Source organism: Acanthisitta chloris, unplaced genomic scaffold (genome assembly GCF_000695815.1).
Source record: "Acanthisitta chloris isolate BGI_N310 unplaced genomic scaffold, ASM69581v1 scaffold13117, whole genome shotgun sequence".
Classification (NCBI taxonomy): domain Eukaryota; kingdom Metazoa; phylum Chordata; class Aves; order Passeriformes; family Acanthisittidae; genus Acanthisitta; species Acanthisitta chloris.
Genome location: NW_008682109.1, coordinates 80,178 through 98,396, shown reverse-complemented (window position 1 = coordinate 98,396; position 18,219 = coordinate 80,178). Strand labels below are relative to the sequence as shown.

At 38.8% G+C, this 18,219-nt stretch overlaps 1 protein-coding gene across 1 annotated transcript; it reads left to right on the top strand.

Moving 5' to 3' along the window:
* The first annotated feature begins 4,488 nt into the window (after positions 1 to 4,488).
* On the top strand, positions 4,489 to 6,593 carry CDC42EP3 (CDC42 effector protein (Rho GTPase binding) 3). The gene has a single exon (XM_009078377.1). It carries the CDS (start codon positions 4,758 to 4,760, stop codon positions 5,523 to 5,525), a length of 768 nt encoding a protein of 255 aa, XP_009076625.1. The 5' UTR covers positions 4,489 to 4,757; the 3' UTR covers positions 5,526 to 6,593.
* Positions 6,594 to 18,219: the final 11,626 nt, after the last annotated feature.

Here is an 18,219-nt window from a genome sequence, read left to right as displayed (position 1 = left end):
TTACAAACAAGGTAAATTTAGATAAACAATCTGGAGGGAGAAGTGTTATACCCCTTGATTTGGTTAAAGCTACTTAGAAGGTGGTGGCTGTACAGGCAGAGAGCTGATGGCCTAGTCTAGAAGTGGGCAGACATGTGGCCTCTCATCTTCAGAGTCTGATAGTTGATACAGACATGTAAGTCGCTGGAATATGAGAGGTAAGCTCTGTGGAACATCATCTGCTGTTTTTCTTGTACCTGAGGACTTGGTTAGATTAGGAGTTTGTTTTACCAGTATTCAGGTGTTGTCACTGCATAAGTTCGAGTCCCTGCTGTAAAAGCAATAAAAACATTTCTTAATATGGTATTGTTTCAAGCATGGTGAAAGTAACAGCATTGACAAGGATATCCTCAACTGTTTGTTTGTACTCCTGAAAGCTACTGGTAGCTAGAGCTAAAATGAAGTCCTAAAGCCTAATTCGTCTATGCTTGCAGATACTTCATGTAGAAAAGCTGCAGCAGCTTATTGTGTAGTTTGTGTTTTGCTATGTTACTGTGTTTTCATTGGGTTATTTAAATAATGTGCAGACTCTGTTTTTTCCTCCTGACTTGCTCCACAAGATAATTCAATGTTATTTTAAACTATGCTTCAGAAAAGGGTTTCTCTAAAGCTTGGATGCTTCTAGTTGATGATATTGTAAGGCAGAGCCCTTGCAAGGGACTGGGCTGTAGAAAGCCCATAGGCTTCCCAGGGCACATACTTGCTTTTGGCTCTGCTCTGTGGAAATGTGGTTTTCTTTCTACCATTTCTTTGCTTAGGACACTGCTTAAGGATCTATGTCTCTTGGGATTTGTGCACAAATAAAATTTTGCACCTTGACCCTTATTTGTCCCTGGCTTTGCAAACTTAGCTGTTGAGATATTTGCTGATAGTCTGTCCTTTTAAAATGGACCATGGAATAAACTAATGCATCTATGGAAAACTGAGCTGTGTGGAAGGTGATGATTGCTGAGTGGACAGAGGGTGGATTGAGAAGTACCTCTAAAAATATTAGTCTTTGTTACCAAGCAAAACACTTATATGAGAGTGTGAAGTGATAGGAATGAAAATGAGCAAGTGTTACAGCCAAACTAAAGCTTTTCACTGGGTTGAAATTTCTCTGGTTTGGCTCATGTTTGGATCTCGTTAGGAGAGGGATATCTTTTCAGCCAGAAGAAAAATCCTTTCATGTTGTTTTTCTCTTAAATTAAGGTCTTCCACTGTAGGCTGGCAGTCCAGGATTGTAGCCTTTTGGCTTTCTGGTAATTTCTCATTCAGCTTTCCAGTTTGGCCATGCAATCACTTAGTTACTGAGCTGAAATTAGTCAAAACAAAGACTCTTTCAGCAGTAGATCAGAAAAAGGTCTCATTTTAAGACAAGGCGAACTTTACTGTGTGGCCTAGTATCAAGATTGCAGCATGTTCTCTCCCTTCTTTTAGCCCATGTATACTTGTGATTCCATTAAATCTTGTTGAAAGCAGGAAGCGTGTTAGGATTCTTGTGAAAATTTTGTGGACTAACTTTATAGTTTTGCAGGATTTGATCTGGAGGCTTAGTCTCATTAAGCTTTTCTTCATTTGCCAGAGTTTGATTGTTTTTCGTAGTAAAAGAAGTACTTTTTAATATACATACCATGTGTTATATATTGATGTAGGTTCTTCTTTATTTAATTATAAATTAAATGAGTAACAATATTTTAGGCGAAGTGAATATTTCCAGGTTTATGATACATTTCAATTGTTCAAAGTAGCTTAAAGTCTGTACTCCTTTGGGCAGTAGTTGACAAAGAGGATAGGTATGCAGAAACTCAATACAGTTGCTCTGAAGCCTATGTTAGGTTGTACATGGAAAGCCTGTCCATTGAGGAGAGAGAGCCTTTTATTTACGAGGTGTAATATGCAGATTTCCAAGAGAGTGGCTAGTGAAAGACTCGCCTTTGTTTTTAGCAGGAAAAACGATGCTTGCATTAAGCATATAGTTGTGAAATTTCTTCTCTTCAGGTGTAGAGCCTCTTGCACTGGCCAAATGGAAGGCAAGGCCTTCACAATTACAGGAACTGCTGTATAGAGAGGGATTTTCATTCTTGATAGCAGACTCTTGCAGCGTCCTCTGAGGTAGTGTGGTTTTACACTGCCCCTTACTGGGACTGTCTCATAGTGCAAGAACTGAAGGAGATCTTGATGCCCAAAAGTTTGTGCTACTAAGAGTTTTTGCATTTCCCCCCTGCCCCGAGCTATGAGCTAAATAAAATACAGTGCTTATCTTGTGTGTCAGAATGGCCTATTTATACTGAAAGTTATTTTAAACTTTATTTTTAGTATTTCCTGATGTTTCATTGTGTCCTTCAGGTGTTTTTGAAATCTCCTGGTGGAGTTCAGTGATAATGGTTTTTGATACACATCCAAACTGGTGTAAGCCATGGAAACTTTGAATGAACTGGGATTTGTCTTTCATTTTTAAGCTAGTGACCAACAGGCATGATTTTAAACCACCTTGATGTTACATTGCCATTCATTCCAGATTAAAAGATCTGAAAGAATGAGGAGTTAAGAGAGGATTTGGGCTATTTTTTTGGGGAGGTGAGATACAGCTGAGTTCACTAGATAAGCATAAAACCACCTCACCATTTGGATTTGTTTGAAAATAATCTCTGTAGAGTTTAGGACATTTAGCTAAATGTCTTGGGCAGAATGATAATCAGGGGGAGGAACAATGCTGTGAATTTTACTGTTTAAAACTGCAAGGTAACTGAGTTGACTAATCAGTTCTGTTCCCATTGCACGTGGCACAAGTTGAGATCTTATTTAGGAGGTACTTTTGTGTCTTACAGTATTGTCATGGACTTAAGTTGGTGGAGATTTGGAATGTAATATGAATCTCCTCGTGTTCTGTAGATCCTAATGAAGTACCATTTTGTTGTGTAGAAGGAAGCTTTGAAGTGCTTTTAACTGATTGATGCAATCAATTGTATTTTCAAAATTGATCTTAAAAGTATGAAATGCCCTCATCAATTATTGAACATTGAGCTTATTTTGTAATTCAACTTTTATCTGTTTACATCTGATGTACTTTTGGGGAGAGAGCTTTTCAACGTTATCTGAAGTGCAGTAGGTATCTGCTGGGAATGGAAAACCAAAACACTAGCCTGGCTAGATTCCCAGCTCCCCTTGTGATGCACAGTTAAGTGCCCCCCTGTAGGAACTAATTACTTCAGGTAAAGGATTTGCAAAAATGCTTAAATACTTCTTGACAGTCTGGGTGTAACGAGTACTAAGTTCTAAAACTGGTGGTTCTTACTGGGCTTAATTTGATGAAGGAAAATATCTGCCAGGGTATGGATGAAAGGCATCAAAAGTAGTCCTTGTTACACATAGTTTCCCTTCACTTACTGTATAGAACAGTCTTTCTGTGCAAAAACTACAAGCTCGTTTACAGAGTGAGGATGGTGATGGACAAAGTGTTGAGGGATCAGTAGCTGAAGATTCTGAGGAGTGATCTGTGATGCTCTGGTGGTCTGTGGGCTTAATAGGAGAAAGCACAAAAGTATCCAGGAGAAAAACGCATTTATTCTGAGGTTGCTCAAGAGTCAGGAACTGCTCCTGCAAGGAAGAAATACGCTGTTAAATCATTAGCAAAGAGTTCTTCTGTAGCTTGTTGACCTAATAGCCTTTCAGCCCTTGTTAACTTTATCAGGGTTTTCAAAGACCACATTCTAACAGGACAACATGGTTTGCAAACACAGTTTCATTTGGCTGCACAGAGCACCTCTGAGTCGCTGTGGCCTCATGGACTACATAACCCATGGGCTAGTCTATAACTATATGGTATGAAGAATTCATGTAGTCTAAAGATTGTAGTCACAACTCTCTTCCAAGACATCTCCATTTGGATGTTCCTAATGAATTGTAAAGACCTGAACTAGCACTTGTTTTCAAGTGCCTAAAACTATCCATTTAAATGGGCACAAGTATTGGAAATGTTATTGGTGACAGTTTGTGAGAGTTCCAGCACTAAGTGGGGGTATCTGAAGTTATCTAATGCAAGGGGGTCTACTCCATTTCTGAAAAAGTTTCCTAAATGACTCTGTCAGTCTTCCTGGATCTACCAAAAGATTCATGTTGTCGAATGTTAGAAGTGTGTTTCTGCACGTGCTCTCAAAGGCCAGTGTTTTGAATGCCAGAACAAAGACTGAGATAGTGATATTTATCAAATCAATTGTGCTCAGCAACTGTGTCTAAGAAACTCTGACTTAAAAAAAAAAAGTTGTGAAGTCAGAAAAAGGTTAGCTAGCCCTTGTTACTCTAAACTCTTTTATCCTGCCTAATCAAGGGAAGCAACATCATAAAGCTAATCTGCAGGCTGGAACTGTCAGTACCATTACCAATTTTGGTTTTCGTTAAAAACAAATCTGAGTGAACCATGAAAAATAAATTAATGATAACCTAATTTTGTATCCCATGCAGGTTTTCTCAAGTTCTGGAAGGAGCAGGGCATTTGGTTGCTAACTGATCCCGACATTTGTGCTCTACCTTTGAAAGATCTGAAGTGGAAGACATTCACCTTCACATACTCCACAGTATCAGAAGAAAGAGACTTTGTGTGCAAAAGTGGTTCAAGATGATGATGTAACATTGATAACACTGAAGGTCTCCTGAGAATAACTGACTTTATAAGAGGCTTCTCCTTTCTTTTCTTTTTCTTTTTAAAACTACTACTTCTCTTGGAAACTACGAGCAAGATGCCAGCCAAAACACCCATCTACTTGAAAGCTGCTAACAATAAGAAAGGGAAGAAATTCAAACTAAGGGATGTCTTATCTCCTGATATGATCAGTCCACCACTTGGAGATTTTCGTCACACCATACACATTGGAAAAGAGGGACAACATGATGTTTTTGGAGACATCTCTTTTTTGCAGGGCAACTATGAGCTATTGCCTGGAAATGAAGGTGAAACCAGAGTTAGCCAATCTGATGTCCACAATGAATTCTTAAGGGCAAACAGCACTTCTGAATCCATGTTTACAGAAACTCCATCACCAGTGCTCAAAAATGCTATTTCCCTTCCTGCCATTGGGGGTTCTCAAGCCCTTACATTGCCCTTATTGTCACCAGTGACATTTAATTCAAAGCAAGAATCCATCAGGTCATCGAGAAATCCTAGGCTGAGCTGTGAGCCAGTAATAGAAGAAAAATTGCAGGAGAAAAGTAAACAGATGGAGGATGGAGAAACATATAAAGATGACGTGTGGGAGCAAAACGGTGGTTCTTCGCATTTTACTAATGGTAGCGACAGTCACTCCTCCAGCTTCTCTGAACGATGCACTGATTGGCAAACAGTTGATTTATTTGATGACAGTCGGCTTTCATGTGAACTAACCAAGACAAAGACTAAGTCAGAAGAATCCCTTTCAGATCTTACAGGCTCTCTTCTCTCATTACAGCTTGACTTGGGGCCTTCACTTTTGGACGAAGTCCTCAATGTAATGGACAAGAATAAATCTTAGAACTGGTACTCCCTTGCTCCTTGATAAGTGATTCACTTAAATAAAAACAAACGAAAGACCACAGTTCAAAAGCAGACACTTAAAAATCAGCTGTATTCGCAGTTGTTTGACGGGTTTTCTAAAAATATTCTGAAAATACTATTTTTTTACCTATTGTTTTTCATGATTTTTATTACACTAAATTCTCATATCAGGAAGGTAAATTTTAATAACCATTTTCAGGAAATAGAAAATGTTTTTAAGTACCAGTATTAATGATCAGAAACTTGAGAGACAGAGTTTGAGGCTGATACTGATCATGGCGTTTGGTTAGTTCACTTCTATGGGCTTCTGAATATATGAGAATCTCTAAGTGTCAGAAAGGAGACTGATTATAATTATTCACTTTCATAAATTATTATAACATCACTTTACGTGTAGGCCTCTTTCTAGAACCTTGTGTTTGAGGGTTTGATAATGTTTTTATTCATTTTCCACAGTACCGTTTCTGTTATAACTTCACTGTAACTAGTTTCTTGGTCTTATACTACCACTCTGTATTCAGATGTGAACAGTTTGAAGGCTTTTTCAGCTTGGACACCTGGTCCAGAGTCTCAGCTGCTTCAAATAAGTATGCACAAATTTACACAAGTTGAGGCTTGGGCCTGACACTGTATATGAAATGATATGTTGTAAACAGGTGACACATGCAAGATATTATGGTTAAATTATTTTAAAAGTTGATATATATTTTCTGTGTGCATATTGGCTTTTTACTGCAGAGCCTACACATACAGTATCTCATCAAAATACTTGCTTGGCATTATTGGTGCTCTTCTGAAAATTGTGTATTTGTGTGTTTGAAAAGAAATATGTATTGATACTTCTTGCTTTTTTCTTCATTTATTTCCACAACATGCTTAAACTTGCAACTGATTATTTTAATTTTTGAAGAAGGCACTGGTTATTCACAATGCTTGTGATGTGTGCTGCAACAGCCAATGTTTTGGGAAATGTGGATCCTTCAATACAGTACCTACATGGATTGCATAAATATCTTGTGCAATACAATAAAAAAACCTTTAAATTGCTATGCCTTTGTGATTCTTTACATAGCCTCACCAAAATACAAAGTTTTGTTTCCTGCTGTAATGAAACAGATCATAGCAGAGTTGCAGAAATATGGGACCAAGGGGCAAATCAATTTTTTTGCTATCTTAATTCAGTTGACTTCTCCAATTCAGTTTAGTTCCTGAGGTTTTAAGGGCAAACTCCAAGCAGATAGGACCCTCTGGGATATACACCAATTTTAAGTAATTGGAGATAGGAGAGTAATACTTTGGTCCCAGTGAATTTAATGGCAGAGTTCCAGCAGCTTTTACTGAAGTCTTTAGGTAAAACTGCAACATGGTTTGTAGACTGTTCTTCATTAGATAACCGTATTTATCTGTATCTTCCTATCAGAACATGCAAGTCATGGATAATTTAATAAATATTTACCCTTAAAATTTCTAGGGAGTCAATGCCATCTAATAACATTCCTGCAGCAGGTTTTAGGAACGCAGTCATTGCCCCTGTTTCCGGTTAAACACATCTATTATTGTGCATTAATGAGACAGGCAGCTACAGTCTCCCATATTATTCCTGTAAATGAGGAACTGAGATGTAGAATGGCCAAGAACTGTGTTTACTTTTAAGATAATGTTTAATTGCCTTCAACTTCATAGTCTCTGTGTGCAAGCCTGGGTTAAATTTCCAGTACATTCATGATCCAAGAAGAAGGGTGGTTCTGTGACTATAGCATTTTTTTCTATTAGAGCAAGCAGGTTCAAGGCTCTGCTTGGCCACATGTTTCTTAGGGGACCTGGGGATTTAGAACCTAAAAAGAATGTTGGCCAAAATTTTCACCGGAAAAATCTGTCACTCATTAGTATAGAAGAAATTTGAGTGAAATGGGGAATTAGATGTTTTCTGTGTATACCAGCTTCAAGTACCATGATTAGAATATTAGAAGTATTTGCTGAATGGAAAGTCATTATCTTGCAGAACTTTCCAAGAAAGTATTCCCTAGAAAGCAAAACCAGATTCTAATAACAGCTGTTGCAGTCATGTAATTTCTGCTTTGTCCTGTTTTTCACTTGATTTCCTGGTGTAGTCTGCTGAAAAGTGTTCCACTAATGCAGGATTTTTTGGTCTGTATTATCCTTTCTATGTGATGGCTCTTCTAAATTTGTAAATCCCTAAGTCTTATGTTGAGGGTGGGTGGTCTGGACTAAAATAATAACCACTGCTACAGGCAAGAACTACTGTGTTGTGGAGGTAGGGGAACCTTTCCTCAAGTCAAGAAGAGAACTTATACGCTGGCAAAGCAGAGTTCATATTTCTTTAAAGCTTTCTTTTTCCTTCCCTCATAAGCTGGATCCCTCGACTGTTCGGATATGCTTATCCCTACATGTAAAGACCTAGAAGATGCTAAGTTGAAATGTGCTCAGTTTCTGTTCTGACATGGTTTTCTGTAAAATACTGCTTTGTGTAATCTGATCTGGCATCTCAGCTGTCAAAATACAGCTTGTCAGATCAAAACCTAAATTTGTGGTTTGTGAGAAGCTCTGGCCTCCTGAACCCTTGATAAAGTTCTTAACTGAAATTAAATTTTTCAAGGAGAAGTTACACAGCAATTTCCTGAAAAAAACAAGCTCCTACTGCAAGCTGGCATTCTGGCTGGAACTGAGGGCTGGAAGGAGTTGCCTTGGATTTTCTGTGGCCATGGGAAAAGTGTGCTAACTGTACAACTGCACAGAAAGTTCCACAACTGCTTCCCAAGTCTTCTGGTATGCCAAAAAAGCACTTCCCCATCTCTTCTGCTATCTGAAGAACTAGAGTGGAGGCCTAAAAATGTAATCTAAATGTTCCAGAGGAAGAAAGCAAAAGCCATAAAGCATATGCCTAGTTCCTGCATGAGTATTTGCTAAATTTCACATCTGTACAATCCTGCAAGCTGGGCTATGCACAATACAGTAGAAAAAATGCCAGAAAGTCCAATAATCATCCAATTCAAGAACCCTTGAACTCCTGTCACAGTTCCCCTGCCAGCCTAACCGAGGTAATCAGTATTGTGCTGTGTTAGTGGGAGGTAAAGAGCAGGTCAAATGGTGGGAAGTGCACAGCCCCACGCTGGTCTCCATTTCTAATGAAGACCAAATCCAGTGCCTTAGAAGACAAGAAAGCAAAACAAACCTCCAAGCTAGATCTCAACTAAAGGATGGAAAGCAGCTTGACAAGGAGGCTACGCAGTTTGTCTAAACACAGTTTCTTTTGAAAATCCCTTGTATAGGTACAGGTAATTAATGTCTTCCCCAGCAAACTTACTTTCCTCCTCACACTGACAAAGCTACATTATGTTAATAAAATCGTTCATCATTGACATTGTCTTGAATTCACACTCTTGAAACCAGTGTACTGAAGGTATCCATTTTATTCCACCTGTTTATCCATACCACTACAAAGTGTATACAGGACAGCATCACCTGGATTTGCTGGCAAATGGGTATAAATACCTGTGCAATATGGAAACAAGGCAGAAAAGGGCAGAAAATCTGTAAAATCGAATCCAAAGACAGTCATAAACAAGTAAAACCTTGTTTAAGGATGATTTTACTTCATACTCCTTTTTCCTTTTTCCATTTATTGATGTTAACAAGGAAGCTAGTCATCGGGTTAGAGCTGGAGGATGTTGTGTAATTTGTGTAGGAAACTCAACAAACAATATGCTGAGGCCAAGCTTCAGAAAAACATGGGAGATATCAGCTAAATTTTTTTTCATGCCTGCTAAAACTAGTGAGAGAAGGGACAGTTCAGATGGCTCTCTTATGAAGAATGTCATTGACCTGGATCAGAAGCAGCTGTTTGATGTGTCTAATATAAATTACCCAGATGCAAGCCTAGCAGAGAATGTGCTGGACCTGGCACAGTCAGACCAAATAAAGTTTGGATGATGCAAGAAGAAGCTAAGAAAGAGACACACTGGACTTAATTCCAAGGAAAGAAATAAATGGTGGTTGTAAATTAAATAAATTAGCAGTCACCTAACTGTTCTGCTTGCATCCATTTGGTTTCCTATTAACACAAAGTACATTAATACATCTGTTTCCTATAAATGCATTTTGTGTGGTTTTGAAGGGGTTTCCTGACCCCAAATGTAAGGCTGAATCCATCACTAAGTCCTTCTCTCTAATTAGTGCTTTACAAGTGCAAGAAAATCAAGGAAGTACCCAGTACTTTCTGTTTACTTTTGAATAATATAAATTGTTTTCTTTCTATAACAGTTATAAAGGACTGATTTTCTCCTGGTATAAATTAATCACAGATTCAGATTAATACCAGAGTATTCCCAGAGAGAAATAAACTTCCCAGAATGTTTATACCCGAGAGAATATACTTTTTCATGGATATGTTGTAGTATGACCCTACACATTCTTCAAGTTATTTATCTTCCTCATTGTCTAAGACAATTCTTTCTTAGCATGTACTCAGAGAAATGAAGACTTTAGCTTGTGAATGGATGACTTTTAGCCTGTGCTATGTTTCCTTTGCTTCTTAAGATAATCACATATTTAGGAATCTTTCTTCTCTTGGAACCTCCTGTCGGGGTGAAACATGAGCTGTGGCAGAGGAGGAGACCAGCACTCCTTGTTAGGGTAGGGACTAAAGGCCCTGGGCTGATATGAAATGGGGCTCCAGAGCCCATGGCCAGAGGAAAAGTCCCACTTGAGAACCCTGACACCTCTGGCAGAGTTTTGGGGGTAATACTTTTGATCTGGGAGATGAAATTTAATTTTATCTTCAGTAAGTCATAAATAGTGACAAAAGCCATCTAACAAGCAATTAGATTTTGGTTCAGTACAAATGCAAGAGCCTTGGGCCATTCCCTATTTGCTATGTACAGTGGGACCATCTGGCAAAGAAAAGTCAAACCCATTTGCTGCTTTAGCAAATTGCTAATGCTATTCTAGGGCACCTAACTGCTTTACTGAAAATGTATCTCAGGGCTTCCACCTATTCCTTTTTGACAAAGCACTCTGCTGCAGCTCAGAAAAATTTCTGGGGATATAATCACTTTCCCTGCAACTTAATTCCTAGAAAATTTCATCCGGAGGGTTGGAAAAATTGTGAGAACATGCTTAATCATAATATTTCTATTTCCTCTCCTGGCAGATACACATATCTGCAGTTCATGGTTCAAGTATTTTCTAAATTCAGAAAAGCTTCACATCAGTTGTTATTTTATCCAAACTGCTCTCACTAGAAAAATGCAGATGAAGACAGCAATTCAACAAGCCCAGTGTAGAAGCTGACCTTCTGCATCCACAGGGTTGCAAGAGCTTTCACTGTTGAAATTTCAGCAGTTGAAATTACTGCTGAATGTGAGCCACAAATATGCTAAATGTTAATGAGGGTTCTATAGTGAGCCCTGTGCCCTGTGGCAGTGCTGCGGAGATCTAACCACACTGAAGTGCACACTGAGGAATACCATTCCTCATACTGGAAGTAACATGCTTTCCAACTCTGCTCTGTGCTTGCAGTGGCACAGTGAAGGGAGTTTCCCCTAGCATTGCCAGGGCACATGAGCAAGATAATAGGAAGGAAGATCCTTCTGGCTACAGCATTAATTGATTTTCTAGGTTCTCTTGGCTCTAGCACAGATTTGATCTTTGCCATGAATTTTGATAAATCATTTAATCTGTTCGCAGATGATACTGACATCTCTAGACTAAGAAAGATAACATTGTGCTTCTAATTAGGTGAAATTCTGTCAAATTAGGTGAAAAAATTTGCAGGTAAAATGTTGGGAGGGCAATGCTTAGCCTATGCATTAGCTGGGGTATCTAAGGAGCACTGATAAATGGAACTGCAGTGCTTTGCTAGACAATACACAACACAGTATTCTACATATATATATTCAACAGGCTGTATAAGATTGCAATGATAGATGGTTTAAAGTCATATTTTCTATAAACTGCCATGAAAAACTGCATCATTTGAAGAAAAAATCTAGGCTTTGCTTTCAGTTTGAACTATAATCAGTCACATGGCAATATGATTACATGATTTCAAAAAGAGGGCAAGGTGGGATAGTAATGGCTTCAGGAAATATAATAGTCAGCAAGCAAGAGGGCAAGGTGGGATAGTAATGGCTTCAGGAAATATAATAGTCAGGGATTGCAGCAAGACATCTAACTTGCTTGTTTGACTATTATTGTTTGTCTGTTTGGAGCTGTGCTGGGGAACAGGGACTGTCTCATAGTATGTCTGGAGAAGGGTTAGAATAACCTGGCTGTCAGCACAGTTCAAGAAAGAATACAACACATGTCCAGCAACAGAGGGGTATTCACTGTGCCATGACACCTTAGCAAAGATGTCAGTCAGAGGTCAAATTTGTGTAGAAGCAGTTAAGTGTGAACAGGTGCGATCAGACCACCATGAAATAACTCTCTGGTTAAGTCGTTCTAAGTGAGACATGAGATAGTCTACCCTAATGGTATTCGCAACCTTAAACCATCCTGTGGCCTCAGAGTATCTGACACTATTCCTAAAGCAAGACAGCAAGAGAAAGAGGCATCCTTAATAACTGCTGCATCATGAAAAATATTTGTCCTGATAATATTGTGGATTACTCCCCAATGTGGGTGTGATCAAAGGATATTTTCCTTTCCTACAGTCATTGAATGAAAAGAGGAAAACCGTAAGCAGTCTGCATGTGGGATGGCATCCTTTCACCAAACCATTTAATCAGGGTGAGAGACAGTCATGTAGCAAGGGGATTACTTTGCACTTCGTGCAACAAAAAATTGGCTCTGGTGTAGCTGTCCCGTAATCTCTAGGGGGTTGTAGCATTGCTCACTAAGACTCAGTGCCTTCACACCAACTTAAAAATCCCCTAGGCTTTTCCACTTAACTTAGAAATTGTTTTGTTCAGACTGTGTTGGCATTGAGCAATGGCAACACAGTGCACATGGAAGCAAAGAGCCTTCATTGGAACAGCATCTACACAAAGCTAAAGTATGCCTACCTCCCCTCTGCCCCACATGTTTGGTTCCTTCTACTGAAAACCAAGCATAGGAATGGAAAATTAATGTCTGCTTGGGTCTTGCTCTGATCTCTGGCAGGATGTTGCCAGGACATACCCTGTAGACAGAAGCCCAAGAGCACCCCAGTTCATGTAGTCCTAAAGCTTTCTCCTGCTGGAATTGTACATTTTGCCTCTCCACCATGCACCTTGCAAAGTGCCACTCAGATGAATGTGCCCACTGTGCCTTGCTTTCTGTGTCTCATATAAGATGACAGCAAGCAAAATATAAATTACACACTTTTCCCCTTGTAGGGCTCCTCTTGCAGTTCTGAAAGTGGACTGTGGATTTCAAAAAAATCCTACTGCTTCCCTCTCTCCATTGTTAACTTGCATGTGCAAGGTGCATTCTGAAAACTTCCTTACTACATTAAATCATAACCATTGAGCCCTTGGCATGTTGGAAGACACATGACGCCAGTGGGCAGATCTGAGGAAACAACCTAAGTTAGTGGCTGACCCACTGGATAATGCAGCTTTTTCTGGCATAGAATAAAACTCGATCTCTAACATATTAAAGCATAGGTATGCACATTTATACAAATAGACCAACATTGCTAATGCATTAGGGTATTTAAGAGCTTTCACATCTTTGGGAGCAGGAGGGAATCCTGCTTATTTCTAAAAAGGAATCCTTTCATGATACACCCTTTTCTGCATTGGGAGAGTATAAGCATATTAAAAGGGTCTCTGCTTATTTTTGTCAAGTTTATAGCAAACAGAACCAAGTCCATCAACTCTGACTCAAACAAGGTTTCCAAAAGTACTTCAGGATTCCACACATAGGAACCCATAGTGCAGTTTCCAAACTGCATTTCTTTAGGAAGTCAGGCTAATTTTGTACTGTGTTGTATCTCACACAAAATCAAAGAAGTCAAAGTACAAACTGGTGCTGAATTTGACTTACTGTTTTGATATTCAGATGTCTGCTAAGTGCAAATAAATTAAATACTATCGAGTCCAATTTTGGATTGTTTGTTCATTGTTTCTTAACACATCTTTTAATCTGCTGTGGACAATTCTATCTCTTCCTTTTTAGGAAATGTCTTAAAGATGTAATTTAAACTATCTCATAAAAAGTTCATCGCTGTCAGGCAGAGATATGTACAACGGGGCTTGCGCATGGCTATTTTTTGGATTCTGTGAACTGTTTCCTTCTAGGGGAAAATCTATTGACAGGGCAAACTTCCACTAATGTTCATTCCAGGGAGATGAATATATACTGTTATTTGCATTCTGTACCTGCTTGTTCATGTTCATCATACCTTCTATCAGCATTAAATTTATATTAAAATTATTAGTTACCAGATTATCAGATCAGCCAGGTCTTTTCATTTTTTGTGTGCAAAAAGTCTGCACGTGAAGGTGTCAAACTAGGCGGGACACACAATCTGAAATACTCGACTTCAACATTTTCCTTGTAAAACTCATGCAATATCCATTCAAACACATCTCCTAATTAAATCTACATTTATTTTAAATGTGGTTTCCTGTCCAGTTAAAGTGTTTTCTAGCTGCAAATGTGTGTATGATGTAGGAGAGTTCAAAAAGGTATGAAGCTTTTTTCACATTTAGAAAACTGTGCTGCTGGGAAATATCCTTAGGCATCTAAGTGAATAAACCAAGAATTCATAATTTAAGCAGCATAAGAACACCTTGAAAAGAAAATGTGACATAGTTTTGGTGGTTTTCTACAATGTAAGATGTTGCTTTAAATAGCATTTTACATACATTCTATAAAACTTAGTGATGTCTGGACTTGATAAAGAAAAGGAAAAAAAGTGGTTGTCAGAAGGCAATCACAGCTGTCTGAGGGAAGGTATAAGACTTTATAGTGCTCCAGTGGTTCTGGATTTGCAACTGGTTTCCCTTCATCTTTCCCCCAGTTTCTTACATCAAGGTCACAGTAAAATATGAAGTGTGTTTTTCTTCTGTGCACCAACTTTGAGCAGTCTAGAGCACAAGAAATGTATGCAGAAATGGATACTGAGTTGGGAAATACTTCACAGAATCCTAAGTTACATTTCCAGTAATACATAGGTGGCCTTGGAAGTTTCCCATTCAGACCAGTTTGCACCATGGATCTGAAATTTAACCAATGACAGGATCCTACTCCAGAATAACATCAGTCAGTGTTCCTCAGAGAGAATAGAGTATCTCTTGAACTCATAGATAATCACCACTTGTTTTCCATGCTAACTTATTTCTGATGTTTATCTTGGGAAATTTCAAGATGATCTCATAAATCTTCTTAATCTCATCCATTTATAGGATTGTTTTCCCCTTCTCTTATGCACACTGCTAGATCCAACTGGCCCAAACCCTTCCTACAGTAAGTGCTTTCCGCCAGAGATCATTTTTAAATTGTGTTTTATAAATAAATAGTTTAGATCTTTGGGTGAGATTACCCATTAGCTGAATATGCTGAAAATGAAAAACCAATACTTTCATAGTCTGCCTGAGAGCACATACTGTACTGGATGAACAGTTTCTTCTGATCAGACTAAATATAATGAGGAATTTAAAACCAGCAAATTTAAACCTGATCATAAAGAGATGTGGCTCTAGTGCTTTGCTTCTGTCTGTTTAAGGCTTGTGAAGAGGAGTCAGTAACTTTAAGCAAGGCCTCACTGTGTAGCATGGAAATGTGACAGCCAAGCAGACACCTCTGGATCACCAACAGGACAAGACAAAGACATCGTCTTTAGAGACTCTTTTTATCTGTTCTGACCAGAGGATTAGAAGGCATTTCAAAAATAACATGAGAATTCCAGGCCATGACAGAAGCCTAAGGTACACTCTCTGGACGTAGTGTAGCAGAAAGAGAATTCTAGCAACAGACATAAGCCTGCTCATATATAGAGTCTTTTTGCCAAGTTATTTATTAATACAGCACTGCAAAATAACATAGCTTTGAAATTATGTTGCTAAGTTCCTAAGATGTCTAAGAACACATCTTGTAGAAGAACCTGCTCTGAGGAAATGGTGAAAAATCCTTCATTAAAGGTAGACCCCTGCCTATGTTTCTCAAAAAAAAAAATTAAAAAATTAACACTTATAACAGTTATGAAGACTCCAACCACAGTTTTACCCCATTCTCTCTCACCCCAGTTGTAGAAATAATGAAAAGATCAATAAAATCAGAACCTATGTGCCTATAATGCTTACTGCAGGAAATCAAGCAAATTAGTTTTATATTTAGTTACAAATCAGTGAGATCTGAAGCTTGTCCTTAGTTCTACAAGTAACAAATTCCAAATGTGGTAATGCCAAGTCCCTTTTCCTCTTGCTTACAAGGGAGCCTGGACTCATTTCATTGTTCTTGTGGCATTCATCTGCTGTGTGAAGATCCTGCTCCCAGCTGGAGAGACAATGGCTGGAGTTATTTCAGTACAAGTTTGTTTGTACACTAGGTCTTAAAAAGATAAAACTGCATTAAAGTATCAGCTGGGTACCAAGACCAATCATAGCTAGTCCCATGTTATAGACCCTTTCATAGTGAGGTCAAACTTCACCTTAAACCCTTTGTTTCCACTGCTGCTGTCATAGCTCCAGCATTTCACTCTTGTAGCAACCTTCTTGTTTTTCCATTCTAAAATCATTAAGGGTCAGTTTGTACCCTTATGCCAGTGCTGTCTTTCACCCTACATAGCTTTTCTCCTTGTGTTTACTGCTCTTCACCAGTGTATTTGTCGTCAGCTTTCATTTTCTCCCTCGGTCTTAATTTTGCTAGACTAAACAAGCTGCTCTATTTAAATCTCTTAAAAGGCCTTTCATTCCGTAGTGATCCTTCCAGCTCTTTTCTGCAAACATTCCAGTTTAAGTTCATCCTTCCTGTACACCGATGACTATGCAGTTTCCCAAAATTGATTTCACTAGTGCCTGGACTTCCCAATTTGTGCTGAAAGAGCCTGCTAAAGTCTTGGGCCTTGATTAGCATTAGCAATTTCGTCTATCCTGCATGAAGTGAGGGAGATGCCACTACAGACCACAAAGCAGTGAAGTGAGATGCTAGTGTTGCCTTTTGTTGCTAAGTAGAAAGTCTGTCACGTGTTGAACCAGTTAGAGGCTACATTAGCTCGTGTCGTTTTATTCCTAGCCAAGTGTTATGCTAACATGGTCCTGAATTCACGAATTTACAGATTATTGTGGTCAGACCTACTTCTGAAAGGGAATTCCAGCATTAGGCATAGGCAGACATTATTTAGATACCTGATAGGCCTGAAATGCTCTAAAGAACCTAAAAGTTGTCAAGCATTTGTGTCACTTAGATGTGTTTCCACAGTGCTTCCCTCTTCTTGCTACCAGGTCATGTTTGTGTCCACCTCATTTCCAGCTGGCTGTTCTCAAAGCAGTGGTTGATTTTGCTTTGATAGAAAGCTGGGGGACTGTTCCTTGTGCGTTAGAAAGGAAGACCTGTAGACCTGGATACTATCCATCAACTATTAGTACAATATGCTGCCTTGCTACACACCCTGCTGCACTATGACCCAGGCTGCAGCAGCAAAACAGTAGGTTCTCTGCAGGTCTGGTATGGAACACAGAGTTGCTGGCTCCAGTAAATCCTCATGAAGTAAAAGGATGCACCTGAGCTATACCCTTCCCTGCACATCTAGGGGGACAAGAAATCTCTGAGAGTTTTTATGCAGTTTCCATCTCATCCTTTATTGATAATATGTTGTGAGGTCCCATGGGAAGGCTGGAATCTGATCCAGCTGAGCCACCACCGAGGGTTCACAGGACTGGGGGAAGTGGAAGCACAGCACACAGGTGGCTTAACTCTTCTAGAAACAGTGGCTATGAATGTATTGTGTGGATATGATCCTTATTTTCTGCGAGATTCTCATTTCCTGAGAAAATTTATCATTTTTTCATGCCATTGTGAAGGGGGGAAAAAAAAATCTGTCTTGAGTGTATCTAGACAGATGTAGTTGCAAAATCTGGTGAAAACTCCTTGGCATTTAAAGTAATGGCAAAACTCCTTTTGACGTTCCCAGAGCCCAGATGGCCTGGATGTTAACCATAAGGTATAATATCACAGCTTCCATTTGTCATCCTCTTTGGTAAAGCCAAAAATTCTGCACAGGGCTTATTTTTAATGGATTCAAATAGCTATATTGCAAATATTATTGCAGAGAAGGTGAATTATAGCAATATGTGACAACTGAGCAAGAGATCTTCAGCTGCTGAGAATTATCATGGCTTAGCTGAAACCACATTTTGTTAGCAAAGAATGTTCCCCACACATTTAAAATACATGAATTGTGAAGGTGTTAGGAACTTAAAATATGTGTGAAGCAACTGAATGGTTCACTTTGGTTTAGCATTGGGAAGCCCCAACTTCATGTATTGCAGAAGTTCTCCAGATTATTTTAGAGAAACTGAATAACAGACTCAAAATGTAAAACATATCATCTTTGAAAGAATTGCAGCCCCTGTTGTGTATTACTGGCTACAAGCTCAGTCCCACAAGCAAAGAAGTAATGTGGAAAAATTACTGGAAACTCGTATTTAATACATGACACCTTCCAAAATAATTTCTACAAGCAGTAAGAATTAATGTGTTGTGAACAAAACAGTGTTTTCACT